General features: G+C 39.7%; 1 protein-coding gene across 7 annotated transcripts in view; it reads right to left on the reverse strand.

The window, feature by feature from the left end:
- Positions 1-19,910, reverse strand: part of LOC6045837 (dystrophin, isoforms A/C/F/G/H) — a 170,685-nt gene that overhangs the window by 101,829 nt on the left and 48,946 nt on the right. For 6 of the 7 annotated variants that reach the window (XM_038252468.1, XM_038252469.1, XM_038252471.1 and 3 more), the window contains one exon: positions 9,746-10,495. The exons of the other annotated variant lie outside the window; for it this stretch is intronic. In XM_038252468.1, coding sequence (XP_038108396.1) covers positions 9,746-10,495 — 750 coding nt within the window. The remainder of the gene's footprint in view (positions 1-9,745; positions 10,496-19,910) is intronic. 7 annotated transcript variants of the gene reach the window in all.

Below are 19,910 nucleotides of genomic sequence, written 5' to 3' on the forward strand. Positions count from 1 at the left end.
GAGGACTGCGGCGTACGGAAGCTCCGGAATAAGTCCGACGCTGCGGGCAAGATCGAAATTTTTGTCAAGTTCTGCAAGACCCAGATCGGAAAGACCCCGCGCGTCATTCGGTCCGATGGAGGCGGCGAGTACGTCAACAAGGCACTCCAGGACTTTCTGCGCCGAGAAGGAATCGTGAGCCAGTTCACGGCCCCGTACTCTCTGCAGCAGAACGGAGTTGCCGAGGGGATTAACCGGTACCTCAAAGAGTCGTCTCTGTGTATGCTGCGCGATGCAGAGTTGGAGCCGAAGTACTGGGGCGAAGCGGTAATGACGGCGACCTACATCCAGAACCGTCTACCGTCGCGGTCGATTGGGATGAGTCCGTTCGAGAAATGGTACGGGAGGAAACCCAGCCTAGAGCACATGAAGATCTTTGGGAGTGAGGCTTGGGTGCAGGTGCCTGCACAGAAAAGGAAGAAAATGGACGTGAAAGCGCGAAAGCTAGTGTTTGTGGGATACTCTAACGAACACAAAGCATACCGTTTTGTCGACAAACAAAGTGAACATGTGACGATAAGTCGTGATGTGAAGTTTGTTCAGCATCTGCGTATGCCGGACGAGAGAAAGTGCAGTGGATTCGAAAGCGAATCAGCGAAGCACAACATTGAAGATCAAGAAGTGTCCCCGATGGAACCCATCGTGCGAAACGAGCTGTCTGATGATGACTCTTTCGAGGATTACGAGTCCGCCGAGGATCTGTTCAACGGCGATGAAGCGGTGCAAGCGGCGGCGGCGCCGGGTGACCCACCTAGACCGGGCGGGGCGGATGCTGAACCGCCAGCGCTGGAGGCCGCACCACGAGTACCGAATACAGAGCCAGCAGGTCAAGGACAACAGCTGCGAGTGCTGCCGGATAGATATACGCGAGGACAGCTGCCGGCCAGACTGGAGAACTACGAAGCCGGCCTGGTGGTGATGGAGCAGGACGAACCAGCGGCGTATGATAAAGCTGTAAGTTGTCCCAAAAAGGAGGAGTTGATTCGAGCGAACAAAGCCAGCAACGAGAAGCAGACCAAAGTGTGCCGACTGCTGAAAAGCAGTTGTGGTCTCAAACAAGCGGCGCGATTGTGGCACCGGACGATCACCGGAAAACTGTCGCGGTTGAGATTCGAGCGGTGCAATTCGGATTCGAGCATCTACAAGCAGCCAATCGGCAAGGACTGGATATTTCTACTCATTTACGTAGATTATCTCGTTGCTTGCAAGCAGGAGGAGATGATCAACAGGATCGAGAGAGATAAGGTGAGAGCGTTGCCAAAACTGGTCGACGGAGGAGCCCAGGGATAAACCCGCGAGGAGGAGTGTTGAGCCACCCTATTGGTGGTGACTTGCGTGGATGCAACCCTGCGCACAACGGCGCTGCCGTTCAAGAGAAAAGTGAAACGTCACACACAGTTAGTTTTTTTTCCAAGCCAGCTTCGCAACAATAAAGGCACATTTAGTTGTTACTCGCGCGTATTTTATTTCCGGCAAAGTTAACTGGATCCGTCTCTCCTTTTCGCGCTCCCTGCTGCCGTCGGTACTCTGCTAATCCGGCCAACAATTTATACGGTTATACTTCTTCTGGGTCAATAACTCTAAATTACTGGAAACGGATTATTTTCTGAGGTGGCCCATTCTGCCCCGCACTCTGGGAATGTAGTTGTAAAATAACTTTTTTAAGTTTATCAAAAGCAATTTAAAGTAATTTTAATTCCTCAGCCAAGTTTGGAGTATGAAAAGAATATAAGTTTTTCAAAGGTTTTCAAATCATTTCACTAAGGAAGCTCTTTTTTGTGGTGAGTCATGGCGCGATATTTATCGCATAATCGACATCAGGGATACCCTCTGATTCGATTCCTTAGGAAAAAAAAGTATCTGTGCCAATTTTGAGCCAAATCGTTTAAGGTTAAGGGGTCGCTTTATATCGTTGAAGTTTATATGGGGAAAATCGTAAAAATGTATGTAGAAAAACATCGTTTCAGTATTTTCCGGCCAGGTGGCGCTGGTCTCGACCAAAATTGTCCAAGTGTGAGATTCTTATAGGAAATTCTATTCCCTACAACTTTGCCGAAAGGTGCAAAACGATCAGAGTAGATCCTGATTTTTGGTGATTTCTTTTCTTATATACTTCCTATGTACCCCTTATATACTTGCAAGTATATAAGCCGATTTCTTTTCATCGCATTGCTAATAACCCTAATAACTCTTCAGGATCAACTCGGATCTTATGGACCTTTCGACAAAATTGCAGGAAATTGAAATTCCTGGAAGAATCTCACACATTGGCAATTTTGGGCTAGACCAGCACCACCTGCTGCCAAAATCCTGAAACGATGTTTTCCCCATTAATTTTCGCGAATTTCCCCACGGCGACGCCAGCGCTGCCTGATGAGCTGATGCCGAAGCGCAGCCCAAACATACCAATACAAACCCATCACTGTCACGTGTCATGTCAGTGTATGCGTGACGTGAGACAATCAAGCCATAACGATTGTAAACATAAACATCATCAGCTGATTGAAATAATTTTGTTATTGCTGATCGTCAGTACCCGATGAAAAGCATAATGGCTAAATATGACGGTGGGTCGGTTCCACGGTTGGTTCTGTTTCCAGCGGCAGAACTTCATGAGCCAAATCATGCGGCAGCATCAGCAATGACGCACCGCAACCGCAACGACAGAGACCAAAAAACTGGTCCTCCCGTTGCTTCTAAGTTCTGTCGAAGATTCCTCCTCCACCGAAATCTCGATACCCCTGGTCAAACACCAGTAGTGGCCGCTGAAAAAGAAAAAATCCAATTCAAATCTACCAGAATTGGTCCCCATGATGGGCGTTTGGGCGTTTCCGCGGGGAACGTGTCCACGGAGCAGTTAAGTTGCGCCAAACAACAAAAGCAAAAAGTCGCAAAGATTCCAAAAAACGTTGCCACAAAATCTTACATCGAAACAGAATCAACAGAAGAAACTCAACTGTGGTAGAAGATTGAGTGGCGCCCACGATCGACGCAATATTGCCAAAAGGACGACTAGAAGCAGCAATCGGAGCAGCAGTCCACGAAGGATAAGCAGGTTGCTCCGATGGAGATGACTCCACCATAGGATTCGGCTTCCTCCGCAGTATCGGGTGCCTCAGCAGCTGCCTCAACATCTGCGGGCTGTTGAGGAAGCCTCCCGGGTTAATAGTGGGGCAAAAGGTATGTCCTCTCTAGTCAGCCGCTCATATGACCCTGGCCAAGACTTCCCCAATCTTGTCCAGCAAAGCCTGGATTGTAAATCACCGTTAGAATTCCTGAATTCCATCATAATTGTTTCATTTCACATCACACACACTGAGAAAAGACGGACGAGCTGTCACGACAGCAGCGCCATCAGCGCCGGGTGAGTGGATGCCGAAACAAAATTGCATTTGAAATAACCGTTTTAGAAGGAAGATGGTTCGGCACTCGAGTGTCCCGTCTGTTTGTCTGTGCCTTAACCTTAAACGATTTGGCTCAAAATTGGCACAAATACTTGATTTTGACAAAGAACTTTGTCCTAAGGGCACTGTCTACGGGTGTCAATCCAAAATTTCGCGAAGCGAAAGTGTAACGATTTGTGTAATCGTTTAAACGTTTATATCTTCCACCCAATTCAAGCAATCTGCATGCTTTATCCACCAAACGAAAGGGGAAGTCTTAAATTGCAAGTAGACTACCTCACAAAGTTGATAAAACTTTGTTAAAGTATTCAAAAGTTAAGATGAAAATAAAAATGAATGCAGGAAAAATCCCGGCTGCTGATTGGCTGAGAGCATTTTACAAATTTTGCCTTGCCTCCTGCTTTCGTGGAACTGTCACGCGAGAATGTTGCACCACTGTTGCCACATTTCATGCGAACTATTTAAGCTAGCACTTAGCCTCAGAAAATTTCAGTGCCTTACGAGGTTTCGTCAAAGACGGATCCACGGTGGTAATTTTATTGCTCAGACACACACATCCACACATTGATAGACACAGGTTGTGCACCAACTTGGGAGGAATTCTGTTCTTATAAAGATTGTTGGACGGTCACCCGAACACCAGAATGATTTAGGGCAATGGGTTTGGGACCAATCTGGTAGGATATTGGCCACACCCGGAGTGGCCAGTGCTCTGGGGAAGGTTCTACCGGGGGGACATTAATCGAACCATACGACTTGGGGCAATATGGGTATCAAAATTCATGGTTTTTGAAACTGGTAATGAAAATGGCCATTTTAACCGGATTGACCACACCCGGAGTGGCCAGTGCCCTCGGGAAGGTTCTACCGGCGGATCATTAATCGAACCATACGACTTGGGGCAATATGGGTATCAAAATTCATGGTTTTTGAAACTGGTAATGAAAATGGCCATTTTACCCGGATTGGCCACACCCGGAGTGGACAGTGCCCTCGGGAAGGTTCTACCGGGGGGACATTAATCGAACCATACGACTTGGGGCAATATGGGTATCAAAATTCATGGTTTTTGAAACTGGTAATGAAAATGGCCATTTTACCCGGATTTGCCACACCCGGAGTGGACAGTGCCCTCGGGAAGGTTCTACCGGGGGACATTAATCGAACCATACGACTTGGGGCAATATTGGTTTCAAAATTTATGGTTTTTGAAACTGTCAATAAAAATGGCCATTTTAACCGGATTGACCACACCCGGAGTGGCCAGTGCCCTCGGGAAGGTTCTACTGGGGGGACATTATTCGAACCATACGACTTGGGGCAATATGGGTATCAAAATTAGGCAATCAGTATCAAAAATGGTCAAAATGGCCATTTTTATTACCAGTTTCAAAAACATGAATGTTGATACCCATATTGCCCCAAGTCGTATGGTTCGAATAATGCCCCTCCGGTAGAACCTTTCCCAGGGCACTGGCCACTACGGGTGTGGCCAATCCGGTCAAACTGGCCATGTTCATTACCAGTTTCAAAAACCTTGAATTTGGATACCCATATTGCCCCAAGTCGCATGGTTCGATTAATGTCCCCCCGGTAAAACCTTCCCTTAGGGCAATGGCCACTCCGGGTGTGGCCAATCCTGTCAAAATGGCCATTTTCATTACCAGTATCAAAAACCATGAATTTTGATACCCATATTGCCCCAAGTCGCATGGTTCGATAAAAGTCCCCGGTAGAACCTTCCCCAGAGCACTGGCCACTCCGGGTGTGGCCAAAATCCTACCAGATTGGTCCCAACCCCATTGCCCTAAATCATTCTGGTTTTCGGGTGACCGTCCAACAATCTTTATAAGAACAGAATTCCTCCCAAGTTGGTGCACAACCTGTGTCTATCAATGTGTGGATGTGTGTGTCTGAGCAATAAAATTACCACCGTGGATCCGTCTTTGACGAAACCTCGTAAGGTACTGAAATTTTCTGAGGCTATCTGTTAGCTTAAATAGTTCGCATGAAATGTGGCAACCATGGTGCAACATTCTCGCGTGACAGTTCCACGAAAGCAAGAGACAACCAGTGTTACCACATGCTCGTCTGTATCAGAGGGTCCAAAAATCTGTCTTATCTGCACCAAGCATGGCGAATATCTGTACCATTATCTGTACGGTATATTTTTTGTAAAAAACTTTTTTTTAACATGCATTTTGAACAATCTTATGACAACACTAAATGCTGATATGCAGCTCGGAAGGAACGCAAAACTCCATATAAAAAAACACCCAAGAAACGGCCAAGGAAAGACGTTTCTTCGCGTGACGTTTCTTCGAGCGATGTTTGTTTGCAAAATGTTCTAGTGAAAAAACTAAAATATTCAGAATTGGTTTATTTTATTACAACTGAAAGTTATAAATGTATCAATAATTTTGTAATCGATATTATAATATTGAAAATTCCGAATTGCCTTATCATCACTGACGAACTGACGTGCCACCAAGAATTCAAATTTGACCGCACTTTCCCATCTTCCTTCTCACTCACTTGCAGCGATCGGCGATTGTCAAACACATGGTTTGACAGATGCACAGCTGCTGCTGCTGAGAAGCTTTCTGAAACAACATGTTGAAAGGGCGGAAATCATTCCTGTGTTGATTTATTTTTGCAAAATCCATAACGAAATTCAATTTTTGACACATTTTTCAAATATAAATGAAAGGTAGTTAGAAGTATTGATTTGCCATGAATTAATTGTCAATGATCATGATGATTTAAGATGTTTTCTAGCATTATACACTCAAACCCCGGTGGTTTGACACCAATTGTTGTCAAACGAACGGGGTCACTTTTTAGTTTTACACCCCTTTTACACGGAGTTCACACACACTACCAAACGTTTGTTTTGATAGTGTGCGTGAGCGTCGTGTAAAAAGTGACAGTTCGTCACTTTTTAGTTTGACTTTGACCAACCAACGGGGTACAAACTAAAAAAGTGTCAAACGAAAAAGTGACCAACCACCGGGGGTTGAGTGTAATTCTTATCCTTATCAGCCCTTTTTACTTGTTGTACTTGAATTCTTCGCAGCTGCAGGTGATTAAGTGTCAAACTCGAAATTTGACATTCACTCAAGAAGAGAAAAGCAAAAAGAAAAAAAGAAGAATGCGGTCAGAAATGATCGAGAAATTTGTTCCTGGTGGCACGTCAGTTCGTCAGTGTTATCATGCCGAATCTCAAAAAGCAGAATCTTGAAATTAAAAGGAAGGATTTTGTATTTTGCTTGAAAAGAAGTAAACCCAAGGGAAAATCCATAAACACACATATTTAAAAATACAAATATAAAAATGTATACAAAAAAATTATTAAAAATAACAAATTCAACAAATAATTTAATAATTCATATATTCAAAATCATTCAAATAAAAAAATATAATCCAAAAAAATTAAAATTCTAAATAATAATCTTGAATTTAAAACCATACCCAGATTTAAAATTTAAAAAATATCAAAGAATTTAGGAAATTAAGAATTTAAGAAATTAAGAATTTAAGAATTTAAGAATTTAAGAATTTAAGAATTTAATAATTTAAGAAATTAAGAATTTAAGAATTTAAGAATTTAAGAATTTAAGAATTTAAGAATTTAAGAATTTAAGAATTTAAGAATTTAAGAAATTAAGAATTTAAGAATTTAAGAAATTAAGAATTTGAGAATTTAAGAATTTAAGAATTAAAGAATTAAAGAATTAAAGAATTAAAGAATTAAAGAATTTAAGAATTTAAGAATTTAAGAATTTAAGAATTTAAGAATTTAAGAATTTAAGAATTTAAGAATTTAAGAATTTAAGAATTTAAGAATTTAAGAATTTAAGAATTTAAGAATTTAAGAATTTAAGAATTTAAGAATTTAAGAATTTAAGAATTTAAGAATTTAAGAATTTAAGAATTTAAGAATTTAAGAATTTAAGAATTTAAGAATTTAAGAATTTAAGAATTTAAGAATTTAAGAATTTAAGAATTTAAGAATTTAAGAATTTAAGAATTTATGAATTTATGAATTTATTAATTTAAGAATTTCAGAATTTCAGAATTTAGGAATTAAATAATTTAAGTTAGACTGTAATCCATATTCATACAGACTGCAGTCCCGATTGACCTAGTTGACGGTACAAAACATAATTTATAGAAAACTTTCAATAAAATTTACTTTGACCAGATTCCATTTATTAAATAGTTCAATGTGGCATAATGGCGTTACCTTTCAAGAAACAAATAATATTTTTTTTGAAAAACTAGGATTATTTTTTTAATATTCAGGCAACTAAAAGGCGTTAATATAATTTAAAAATATATTCAAATTAATAAAAAAAATACAATAAACTTTATGACTCATTATTTTCTGTATGATTCAGTACAACTTTTATTAAATTTTTGAAGTATTTTAGATTTTATTTTACCTGTGTTCTCCTTCATTTCAAAATCATTTATGAAAAGAATGGGAAATGCTGGAAATTATGTTATAACTTTATTAGAACGAAATGCTATAAATAATTTTTATTAGGTCCTTGTCGGTACTGAAACCTGGTTAGGAATGAGTCTGCTATTTATTATAAATGCAGTTTTCTCAAACCTAAGAAAAACCTAAAACTACAGAGGATCTTGTGTGTAAATGTTAGTGGGAGGGAGCCAATTACCCGCGGCGTATTAAGAGAGACTCCTAGTTCATAATATTCTAGCATAAATGGATCTAAGATCGTTAAAAATATAAGCATGATCCATTTCTAAACGTTTCAAAAGTTGAACTAGATTTAATCAATGAAAAGTTCTTAAATGTTGAGATAATTGCAATAACTTAACTAATCAATAATATCATTTTAAGTAAGAATCTTTTTTATCTGAAAATCTGTACAAATCAGTACGGTGACCCAAATATCTGTCATCTGTACGTACAGATTCTGTACTCAGATCTTTGCTGAAAATCTGTACCATGACAGATAAATCTGTACATGTGGCAACGCTGGAGACAACGCAAAATTTGCACCATGTTGCCACATTTCATGCGAACTATTTAAGCTAACAGATAGCCTCAGAAAATTTCAGTACCTTACGAGGTTTCGTCAAAGACGGATCCACGGTGGTAATTTTATTGCTCAGACACACACATCCACACATTGATAGACACAGGTTGTGCACCAACTTGGGAGGAATTCTGTTCTTATAAAGATTGTTGGACGGTCACCCGAAAACCAGAATGATTTAGGGCAATGGGTTTGGGACCAATCTGGTAGGATATTGGCCACACCCGGAGTGGCCAGTGCTCTGGGGAAGGTTCTACCGGGGACTTTTATCGAACCATGCGACTTGGGGCAATATGGGTATCAAAATTCATGGTTTTTGATACTGGTAATGAAAATGGCCATTTTGACAGGATTGGCCACACCCGGAGTGGCCATTGCCTTAAGGGAAGGTTTTACCGGGGGGACATTTATCGAACCATGCGACTTGGGGCAATATGGGTATCAAAATTCAAGGTTTTTGATACTGGTAATGAAAATTGCCATTTTGGCAGGATTGGCCACACCCGGAGTGGCCATTGCCCTGAGGGAAGGTTCTACCGGGGACTTTGATCGAACCATGCGACTTGGGGCAATATGGGTATCAAAATTCATGGTTTTTGATACTGGCAATGCAAATGGCCATTTTGACAGGATTGGCCACAATCAGGAGTGGCCAGTGCCCTCAGGGAGGTTCTTCCGGGAGGACATTTATCGAACCAAGCGACTTGGGGCAATGTCGTTTTTGAGACTGGACATGAAATTTGCCATTTCGATAGTGGTTGTAAGGTCCATGATTTCCGGATGCCGTTTTTTCTGGGGGGGGATAGACATTTTCTGAACCATACTTGTTTTGGCAATAGTTTCGTTTTCTGGCAATTTATTTTCACAGAGATGTCAATGATTGAAGACATTAAATTAGTTTTAATTATTAAGGATTAAATAAATTGGCAAAGAATTAAAAAATATAAATAACAATAGAATGATTTTTTAGAGTTTTGTACAAAGTTCTTTGTCTTATTGGTCATGTAGAACATAACCACCTGCACCTTTTTCCTTAGGAATCGAATCAGAGGGTATCTCTTCAAATTTTCCAAAAAATCCATTTTTCTTGTCACCCTAATGTTCATTCTACCTGCTGTCCCAAATCGTTATTTTTAATTCATAGGTGTTGTAAGATCTAATAAACCCTCTAAAACTCCTGATGAAAATTGTATAAACAAAATTGCATAAATTGCATATAAAAAAAAAGATTTTCACCGTGTCACTGTCCGAATCCGCAGCCAGTTCAAAAGAATATCTTGGAATATCTTCGTCTTCGGAAAACATGAGCGGTTCGTCGTAGTTTTCGTTGTCGGAATTGTAGAAACTGTCACGCTCCTCGCTAGAAATATTAAAACTCCTGCAAATTTTCGTCGAGTCGAAGAATCTCTTGCTCCCCATGAGGACACCGCAGTCATTTTGAGAAGTCGGTTTTCTTTTGGTGTTTGCAGTTTTGATTGTGGCTTCCATTAACAAAACGTCTTTCATTTTGTCACGAGATTCCAGCTTTGGAGATGGACAGCTGGTGTCAGACTCTGACGCATCGATTATGTTCACTGTTTCGACGAATTCTGGTTCGAAAGTTTGGCACATTTCCAGAACGTTAATATTATCTACCAGTTGACCATGCATAGGTTCGTCCCAGGGACAAATTTCTACATTCTGGACGGACATTTTCGTCGGAATATTCTTCTCTTTAATCTCAACTACTGAGCACTTGTTGCGTTCTATTTCGCTCTGCATGTTTGAGGTGAGTTTGGTCTCATTCAACGGCTCATTATTTGAAACCCGGGAAAAGAGGACACTTTTTTCAGCGAGTCTGAATGTGGCCGGTAACTGGAGATCCTTTTGTTGTGGTTCTTTTTTTCCTTCAGTTTGCTGTAGGTTCATGGTCCTCGCCCGACGCTGGCGTACCGTGTCACTCAAAACCACAATCTCGTGGTTCGTGTCTGCATGGGATTGGTCACCCTGTAATATTACGTATATGTTTCTTAATACTCTTCATAACAATGTACCAATTGACGGGACCTATGTACAAGTCACTGGGAATAGCTCTTCATAAAATTTATGTTTTTTTTAATGATACGAACCACCCAAGAACATTTCATTACGCGTGTCCAAATGGGGAGAGAGGAGGAGGATTACCCATATTATTCCCTACTACATTTAGAATGACAATGTTTCCATACCCAAAGTCGTGGAATTTATCGTTACCAAGCATGCCAAAAAAAGTCCAATGTGTATGTAACCTGAGGAGCATTTATTTATTTTTTCTTTTGTATTGTAATCTATTGTAAAGTGATGTTTAACGCAAATATGCTGTTGTGCTCTCTTGCACTATTCAAACTGAGCTTTTTATCTATATGGTACCATACAACACAACAACAACGTTTATTAAATTACAAATATGTTAATGCCTCAGAAATTAATACAAATAAAAAATAATAATTTGATTTATTTTGTATGCAAATTTAAATGATAATATTCCAAATCTCTAAAGAATCGATTGCCTGCGGTGGCATGTATTTGCTTTTTTTGAAAACATGATGTGCTAATGTGTTCTTTGAGAGAAATTCCTTTTATAATACACAGCAATTCCGGAGGATCGGGCTCAACATTTTTTCTGGGGGTTCCTTGGTCGAAATAAATAACCCGTATTAGTTTGGCCATCAGGTTGACTAACGACGCAAAAGGGTAGGCATTAGATAGACTTTTAAGGAAAAACAGTTTCAAGTTTCTAGCCTGACATTTGAAAAGGTCGTATGAAAATTTTAAATGCTTCTTTGAAGGCCTCAGGACCAATGAGCTCATGTCTGAAAATATGGTTGTCGGATTCCTCGGAAAATCTTCTTCTATATACAGTATGTAAAAAAAGTATTTACACCCCTTGGGCACTATGCACATTTTGTGATGAAACATGTAAACAATTAAAATTTTGACAGAAACCTAGTACTACGTTTTGTTCAGAAACTCATGCCGAACATTTTAACATAAATAAAGTTACTTGTTGACAAATCACCATGAATCTAGGTCTCCCAACTCAAATAGGCATCCTTGACTGATTAAAAAAATAATTTGGATTGAATATAAAGTTTACAAATTACTTAGTATAAAAGTTTATATAACTCTGGAAATTCTATGTAAAACTTATCTAAACTTAATTTTGCAAACTTTCAATTTAACTAAATGTCAATATATTAACATAAAATTGCTAAATAAACATTCTGAAGTGGGTATAACACCGTTTTGGGGGTCTTTGTATCGATAGAATAGATTTTTCGCTGGAATTTCGTTCCAACCCGGAATTACGTCGTCGGAAAATCCGCCGGCATCCGAACCGGTCCACAGTTCACAAGTCAACCTATGTGGCATCGGAAAGGGCATAAAATTTCCGATCTTTTGATACTCATACAACTAGGTTTTCTATAAAACCCACGTTTTTAAATACCTAGGTAAAAACGTTGTTATGGTTTCATTTGAGCAACCTGCCAAAAATGTAGTTTACACTTTGTATCAGGGCAAGGAAGGGTTTAAGGAGATTGTACATTTGGAGCCCGTGAGCTGCTGATCCTGCTCTACTCGCTCTACTGGGGATACATTTGTGTCCAGGAGTGGGTCGTCGATATTATTGTAGATGGTAGTTTGCTTTACCATCGCCGGAACGTGCGTCCTTAACTTCATCAGTTTGTATCAGTTTCCTGTGTAAGATTCTCGGTTATTTTTATGCAAAAAAAGTTAACTTACATAAATACAAACCGATTTTACATATAATGCCAAAAATCACAGTCAACTTGAGAAAATTTACTCAACACTTTTTGAAAGTCCAAAATAAAATGCAGAGCGAAATATTCTGAACAGTTGACAGTAACTAAACTGTTTAGAACGCAAATTAAAGTAAGCAAAACAAACAATCAATTTTGTCGATTTTGTCAGAGTTCATTGCACGAAAAACTTGGCATGACTACACCCTTACCAAAAATCATGATTTTTTGAGTTCCAAATCCCACTTTTCATACGATTTTTTGAGTTCAGGTACTACAACCATAAAAATGGTTATATGGGTTGAACTGAAAAATTCGTATGAAAAGTGGGATTTGGAACTCAAAAAATCATGATTTTTGGTAACGGTGTATAAAATTAATAAATACAAAACTCCTAAAAAGAGTACTCGAAATTGAGTAAAACTACACTGAAAGCCCGACCATGGTAATTTTAAGAACATTTGCTAAAAATGCTGCTTATTAAAATAACTGTGGCTTTTTAGTGAAAGTAAACGCAAAAACGGTAGAATGTACCATGCTTCCACAAAATTGCATGGTAGCAATTACGAATTCATTATCATTCTTTCCATATTGGAGGGTTGAAATTACCATACCGCTCTCGACATAGTAAAACTGACTGCGTTAATCAGTTAATTCAAGCACGGAATGTTTTTAGCAAAAATACGTCGGTGCGTGTTCTCAATTTAACCCTACAATATGGTAGCAACTACCATGGTTGGATTTTCAGTGTAAGCATGTTTGCTTTAATTTTCATTTAAAATTTACAATTGTTTTGCGTTGTGGAAACGTTGTTCAATCAATAGGATTTTTGTTGCTGTTTCTTTTTTCAAATTTATTTTTAAATTATCAGTACAAGGTATTTTTTCCAAGTTTCTTTTTATTATTCGGTTTGCATAATTGAGTCGAGTCGTCAGACGTCGTCGGTCAGACTCTAGTGAAAAGCTTGGTAAAAAGGATTTTCATAAAACGCGAATAAAAACAAATTCTAGAGTTTTTGTAATAGGTCCTCTAAACATATGAAACACTATAGCTTATAGGACCTTTTCAAAAAAAAACTCCAGAAATGCTATTATGAACAAGAATCAATCTAGTAAACTTCCTAGATTTTATTTAAATTTTAAAGTAAATTTTGGGTTTCTTCCGGAAACGTGCACCTAATTTAATACCTTTTCGTCTTAGCAAAGACACCCACCATACACACACTTTAAAAAATTGGTAAAAGAATTTGAAGGAATCGTGAATTTAGAAAAATATTACTTATTATTTAATCGTGCAATATTTATTTTGATTCCTTTATTAGCATAATATAAACAGCATTACACTTTTTTCAGTTCACTTTTACACACTTGTATGGGATTTTTCAGTTCAAGTATGATTACACCCTTTCGTGTTCAGACCACCATCAATTACCCAGACGGAAAAGGGGGGCGCCTGGCGGGCGTTTTGTCTTGGGCGCTGCACTTAGCTGCGCAAGACGTCTGGCAGATTTTCCCCCCGACTGGCCCAAGAATGTTGCCAGAATTCTGGCGAATATGCAACAAACCGGTCGTGCACGGTTCAACCGATTGAACCGATTCGTTTTTGTGCCAGACAGCTGTGTGTTATTCCGCCAGATTTTTGCCAGATTCGTCGGGCGTCACGCAAAACCTGGCTAAAAGAAATGTGCCAAGTGTGTCTGAACTGCACGACAAACGTCCGCCTGCGCCAGACACTCAAATTTACCAGATTTTTTTCCGACCGGGTAGTTAAACTAAAATACCAAGGTGAGTAATATCCCAGAGGTAGATTATAAGGTGTTGAACCGACTCATTCTTATCAATTTTAGATCGTTGTCCTCGATGGACCAATTGCTACTGGGAAGTTAGCCAAAATGAGCTGATGACAAACTTTTCGCAGCCTTGTGGTCTCCGCTTTACTACATCAACTCATACGTGTACGACCTACGCAAGCTTGGCACGCAGACAAGTTTCTGAAGTCTGAAACGTGTCCACTTTCCAGCTGCAGATGAAAATCCAGCATTCTTGACTGCAGATGAAGGTGTCGTTCTGGACAGCAGCGTGCACTCGGACATCATTTAGCGACAATGTTGACCGTGGAGGAAGGCATCAAGAAATGTTCCAGCCCGACCAAGGTCAACTCACTGGTCTTTCCGGGCAGTATCTGCCGAACATCGAGTACATCTACAAGCAGCATTATCTAAAATATATCATCAAGACCGAGAATGAAAAAATGCCCTCGGTGGTGGTCGGTTTCAGGCCTGAGTTCAGGGGCAAAGCACGCTCATACGATGAACTGGCTTCCTATTTAGACCCGTGACAGTGTTCTCCTAATAAGACAGGTAAGTTGAGCCGTAAAATTTCTTAGGGGCTATATTTTAAACTTGTTATTTCTTTTTTCAGAATCGCAAAAAAGTCTGACGGCATGATTATCAAGTGACTATTTGCGGGTTTAACTTTGGTCGAACGATGACGTTTCAAATGATATAGTAAGTAGAAACGTTTTAATTTTTTTATCAAACAAAATGCTATTTTTACTATACACGCTTGAATGGGTAAAAAATACATTTCCCGTTTCGACATACCCGTTGGATTTAGATTTTGATGTGTTTCTCATAAGTTCTAACTTGTGTTGATTTTTAACTATGGGTCATTCCATCTCAACTGTGCACGAAAAAGTGCAAATTTTAAAATTACCCTCTCCGATCCTGCTCAAATTTGGCAGGGCTGTTGATACTATCAAAACATGCAAGAATCCCGAATTTCATCCTAATCGGACCACCCCCTCCATTTTTGTACCTCCCCAAAAAATCGAATTTTTGGCGATTTTTGACCAAACCTCCTAGTTTCAAACAACGATAACTCAGGAACCACTAATCTTAGAGGGTCGGTCTTAGACTCAATTTTGAAGGAAATTGGACGTAGAATCCATTTCCGTGATCAAAATTTTGATTAATTTATTTTGTCTACCTGTATTGCGCAATTGAAAATTTTAAACGGCCGTATCTCAAAACACCCCAACTTATTATTTTTATTTGACCTCACCATCGTGTTCCCCGGCCAATTTTACATAAGAATCACTTATCGACAGAAATGAATATGTTTCGTTCCAGAGATATCGAATTTTAAAGCTATGTGTTTCCGAGATTACCTGCATCAGCTTCATTCGCCGCATCTGCTAGAAGCATACAGGCGGGCTGATCAATAACTGCTACCTGTTGTTCTGGGAGATGATTAATTTAATTTATATTTTTATAATTTTACGCAAATATTTATTCAAATGGCTAATAGGGGAAATTCTGGTATGTTTGGCAGGTTAAGTCCTCGCTCCTAGTTTCGTCCAATTTGCTCATTTTCACTATTCAAACAACAAATTTTGCAAAACTTTTGATAGAAATTTGCTTGTTCACTTCTTATTGAGCTATTCATCACTCGATTTCAGTTGAAAACGCTTTTAATCAGCTGTAATTGAATGCCAAAGCGCTGATATGGTAACATTAGAGAAACGCTGGAATTAGATGCTGTTCCCCTACCTTGATCAATCTATTTGTGTGAAAGGAATATTAATTGGGTTATTTTACGTGTTGCTAACCGTTTTAAAGTACCTCCGAGGCCATATGACTAGGGCCTTCATCATGGGCGGTAGCAAAATAGTGCCATTCAGCAAAAACCCCAAAACCTGCTTTATTATTATTATTATTATTATTATTATTATTATTATTATTATTATAGTTAATTATTGACACTTTACCATAATTTGGCAAATCCGATTTATGCTTTAAAAGAAATCAATTTTTATATTGTGAGCCAGCTCCATTTGATTCAAAGAATCCAAGAATGATGTAAGAAAAAATACTGTTGTTCGGACGGTGTCGAAATCATCGCAACTAAATTTGGGGAATTAGCCGCTTTTCAGCAGATCAAACTTTGTGATTTTCTTAAATTTTTCAGTTTTATACTTTCCAGAAATCCTTTTCCTACTCCTTGTGATCGTCCTTCACTAGAGTAAAACGTATCAACAAATTTTATTAATTCTAGTTCATATTTCTTACTCAGTAATGTATCGTGCACTTATTGTTCAGTGTTACTAACAAGATTAATTGCATTTTCCTGCTCGCTCCGTCGGAATCCAATTCTGCCCTTTACTGTGTGTCGTTATTGCTCTGTCCTGTGGGTTAGCACAGAAATTCATTTCATTCATTTTTTTGAACAGATAAACATTCGCGATTAAACTCCAGTTTCCTACAGTGTTACACAGTTAATTTTTGCCCAATTTGATAAAGATTATTTATGATGAAATATTATTTCAATAAATTGCCAGGTAGCAGTTATTGATCAGCCCGCCTGTGTGCTTCTAGCAGATGCGGCGAATGAAGCTGATGTAGGTAATCTCGGAAACACATAGCTTTAAAATTCGATATCTCTGGAACGAAACATATTCATTTCTGTCGATAAGTGATTCTTATGTAAAATTGGCCGGGGAACACGATGGTGAGGTCAAATAAAAAAAATAAGTTGGGGTGTTTTGAGATACGGCCGTTTAAAATTTTCAATTGCGCAATACAGGTAGACAAAATAAATTAATCAAAATTTTGATCACGGAAATGGATTCTACGTCCAATTTCCTTCAAAATTGAGTCTAAGACCGACCCTCTAAGATTAGTGGTTCCTGAGTTATCGTTGTTTGAAACTAGGAGGTTTGGTCAAAAATCGCCAAAAAGTCGATTTTTTGGGGAGGTACAAAAATGGAGGGGGTGGTCCGATTTGGATGAAATTCGGGATTCTTGCATGTTTTGATAGTATCAACAGCCCTGCTAAATTTGAGCAGGATCGGAGATGGTAATATTCAAATGGTGTTCCGCTTCAGATGGAATGACCCCTATTTGAATTGTACGCTTTTGGTTTGTACTGATCTAAAATAGATTCAGTACACAACCGTAAGAATGCGCTTCAAAAATACATGCATGCCAATACAAACCGCAATGCTTTTGAAATTTACATCAGATTCTAAATTCAACGGGGTAAAAAAATTTCGGCTTGGGTAAATTTACGTATATTTCATCGGAAATTTACATGTTTTAGAAGCGTTGTTTGTTCGGCTCGATTACATCGGATGACATTTAAATTTAAAATGAAGTTGATGTAAATTCGCATCATTACTGACGTGCACTTTTGGTACATCATAAATGATGTAAATTTACCCGATTTTTTTCTGTATGTATGGACTTTCGTAGTTTTTGATCTCGTGGATCAAACTTACTTTTTGCCCAGGTATTTAACCCGGGCATGGTCTTCGGGTCTATATGACCCAAGAGCATGATAAAAGTTATCGTAACTTTTGACCTTTGGTACTTACAGAGCTGAAATTTTATGACTATGTGTATCTTACCAAGACACACATTTGAGCCAAAAATGGACTTCCGGTGGCCACCGGAAGTACCCCCCAGAAAAAAAGTCACACTTATGGTACTCGGGTCTATATGACCCAGAAATGTTTTTGGCTGCCAAAATTCGGAACCTTGACCGATTTTGGATGTCTTGACCGCAAATGAAAGGTTAGAATGTCTAGTTTGCGATTCCGACTAGCAGAACCGGTTTTGGGCACTGTGGCCACCGGGAACCTGCTACAACCGAAAAAAGTCCTTTTTGAGGCCCCGACTTTGAGGACCTGTATCTCCGGAACGATAACACATAGCGGGTTGCTTCCAGTTGCATTTGACGGGTAATAACCTCAACTTTAAGCTCCCGTAGAGATTATTTGTCAAAAGTGGACACCGGTTCCGTTAACCCGGAACATCCGAAAAACATGATTTTTTCAGCTTTTGTTATAAAATCAACACATTAGTCAATTTTTTCAACCAGATTTTTTGTAAAACATTACATACGCACACTACATACTACCCCTGACTGTTTGGGATCGTTCCGGCCAACTGTGGCCAATCCGGAACCGGTTCCAGGGTACCACCAAAACGGTTCCAATAATGGTATCGCTAGAAACCCGTCATGTTGCATATCAAACTTCATGAAATTGAAAATTATGACCATCTGAGGTCATGCCGATATCCTCTGACTCAACCTGGTCATGCTGGAACCGGTTACCGGTGGCCAGTGGGGGACACTTCCGGAGTATGCAGGAAAGCATATCATGCGACATATCAAACGTCATGAAATTAAAAATTATGACCATCTGAGGTCTTGCCGATATCCTCTGACTCACCCTGGTCACGCCGGAACCGGTTACCGGTGGCCACTGGGGGACACTTCCGGAGTATGCAGGAAGCATATCATGCGACATATCAAACTTCATGAAATTGAAAATTATGACCATCTGAGGTCATGCCGATATCCTCTGACCCAACCTGGTCACTCCGGAACCGGTTACCGGTGGCCACTGTGGGACAATTCCGGAGTATGCAAGGAAGCATATCATGCGACATATCAAACGTCATGAAATAGAAAATTATGACCATCTAAGGTCATGCCAATATCCTATGACCCAACCTGGTCACGCCAGAACCGGTTACTGGTGGCCACTGGGGGACACTTCCGGAGTATGCAAAGAACCCTACCATGCGACGTATCAAACTTCATGAAATAGAAAATTATGACCATCTGAGGTCATGCCAATACCCTCTGACCCAACCTGGTCACTCCGGAACCGGTTACCGGTGGCCACTGGGGGACACTTCCGGAGTATGCAAAGAACCCTACCATGCGACGTATCAAACGTCATGAAATTGAAAATTATGACTATCTAAGGTCATGCCGATATCCTATGACCCAACCTGGTCACGCCGGAACCGGTTACCGGTGGACACGGGGGGACACTTCCGGAGTATGCAAAGAACCCTACCATGCGACGTATCAAACTTCATGAAATTGAAAATTATGACCATCTGAGGTCATGCCAATATCCTCTGACCCAACCTGGTCACTCCGGAACCGGTTACCGGTGGCCACTGGGGGACACTTCCGGAGTATGCAAAGAACCCTACCATGCGACGTATCAAACGTCATGAAATTGAAAATTATGACTATCTAAGGTCATGCACATATCCTAAGACCCAACCTGGTCACGCCGGAACCGGTTACCGGTGGACACGGGGGGACACTTCCGGAGTATGCAAAGAACCCTACCATATGACGTATCAAACTTCATGAAATTGAAAATGATGACCATCTGAGGTCATGCCAATATCCTATGACCCAACCTGGTCACGCCGGAACCTGTGGCCACTGGGGGACACTTACGGAGTATGCAGAGAAGCATATCAAGCGACGTATCAAACTTCATGAATTTGAAAATTATAACAATCTAAGGCGGTGGTCACCAAAATGCGACCAGCGGGCCGTATGTGGCTTACCGAGGTCTTCTGTACGGCCTTCGGGATAGTTTTGAAATTATTTTGGAATCCGGACCACTTTGCGTTCTCATATGAAGTTCGCCAGAGAAATCATGAACTAAGTTTGTTTAAAAAGAAAAAATATGTTTTTTTTTTTTGACGAAATAACCATAATTGATTTCAGGTTTCTACAATATTTATAAGGTCATGGGAAGTAATAAACTAATGGGGCCTAATTTTCCTGAAGAATTCATAAAACGAT

Source organism: Culex quinquefasciatus, chromosome 2, assembly GCF_015732765.1.
Source record: "Culex quinquefasciatus strain JHB chromosome 2, VPISU_Cqui_1.0_pri_paternal, whole genome shotgun sequence".
Taxonomy (NCBI): Eukaryota; Metazoa; Arthropoda; class Insecta; order Diptera; family Culicidae; genus Culex; species Culex quinquefasciatus.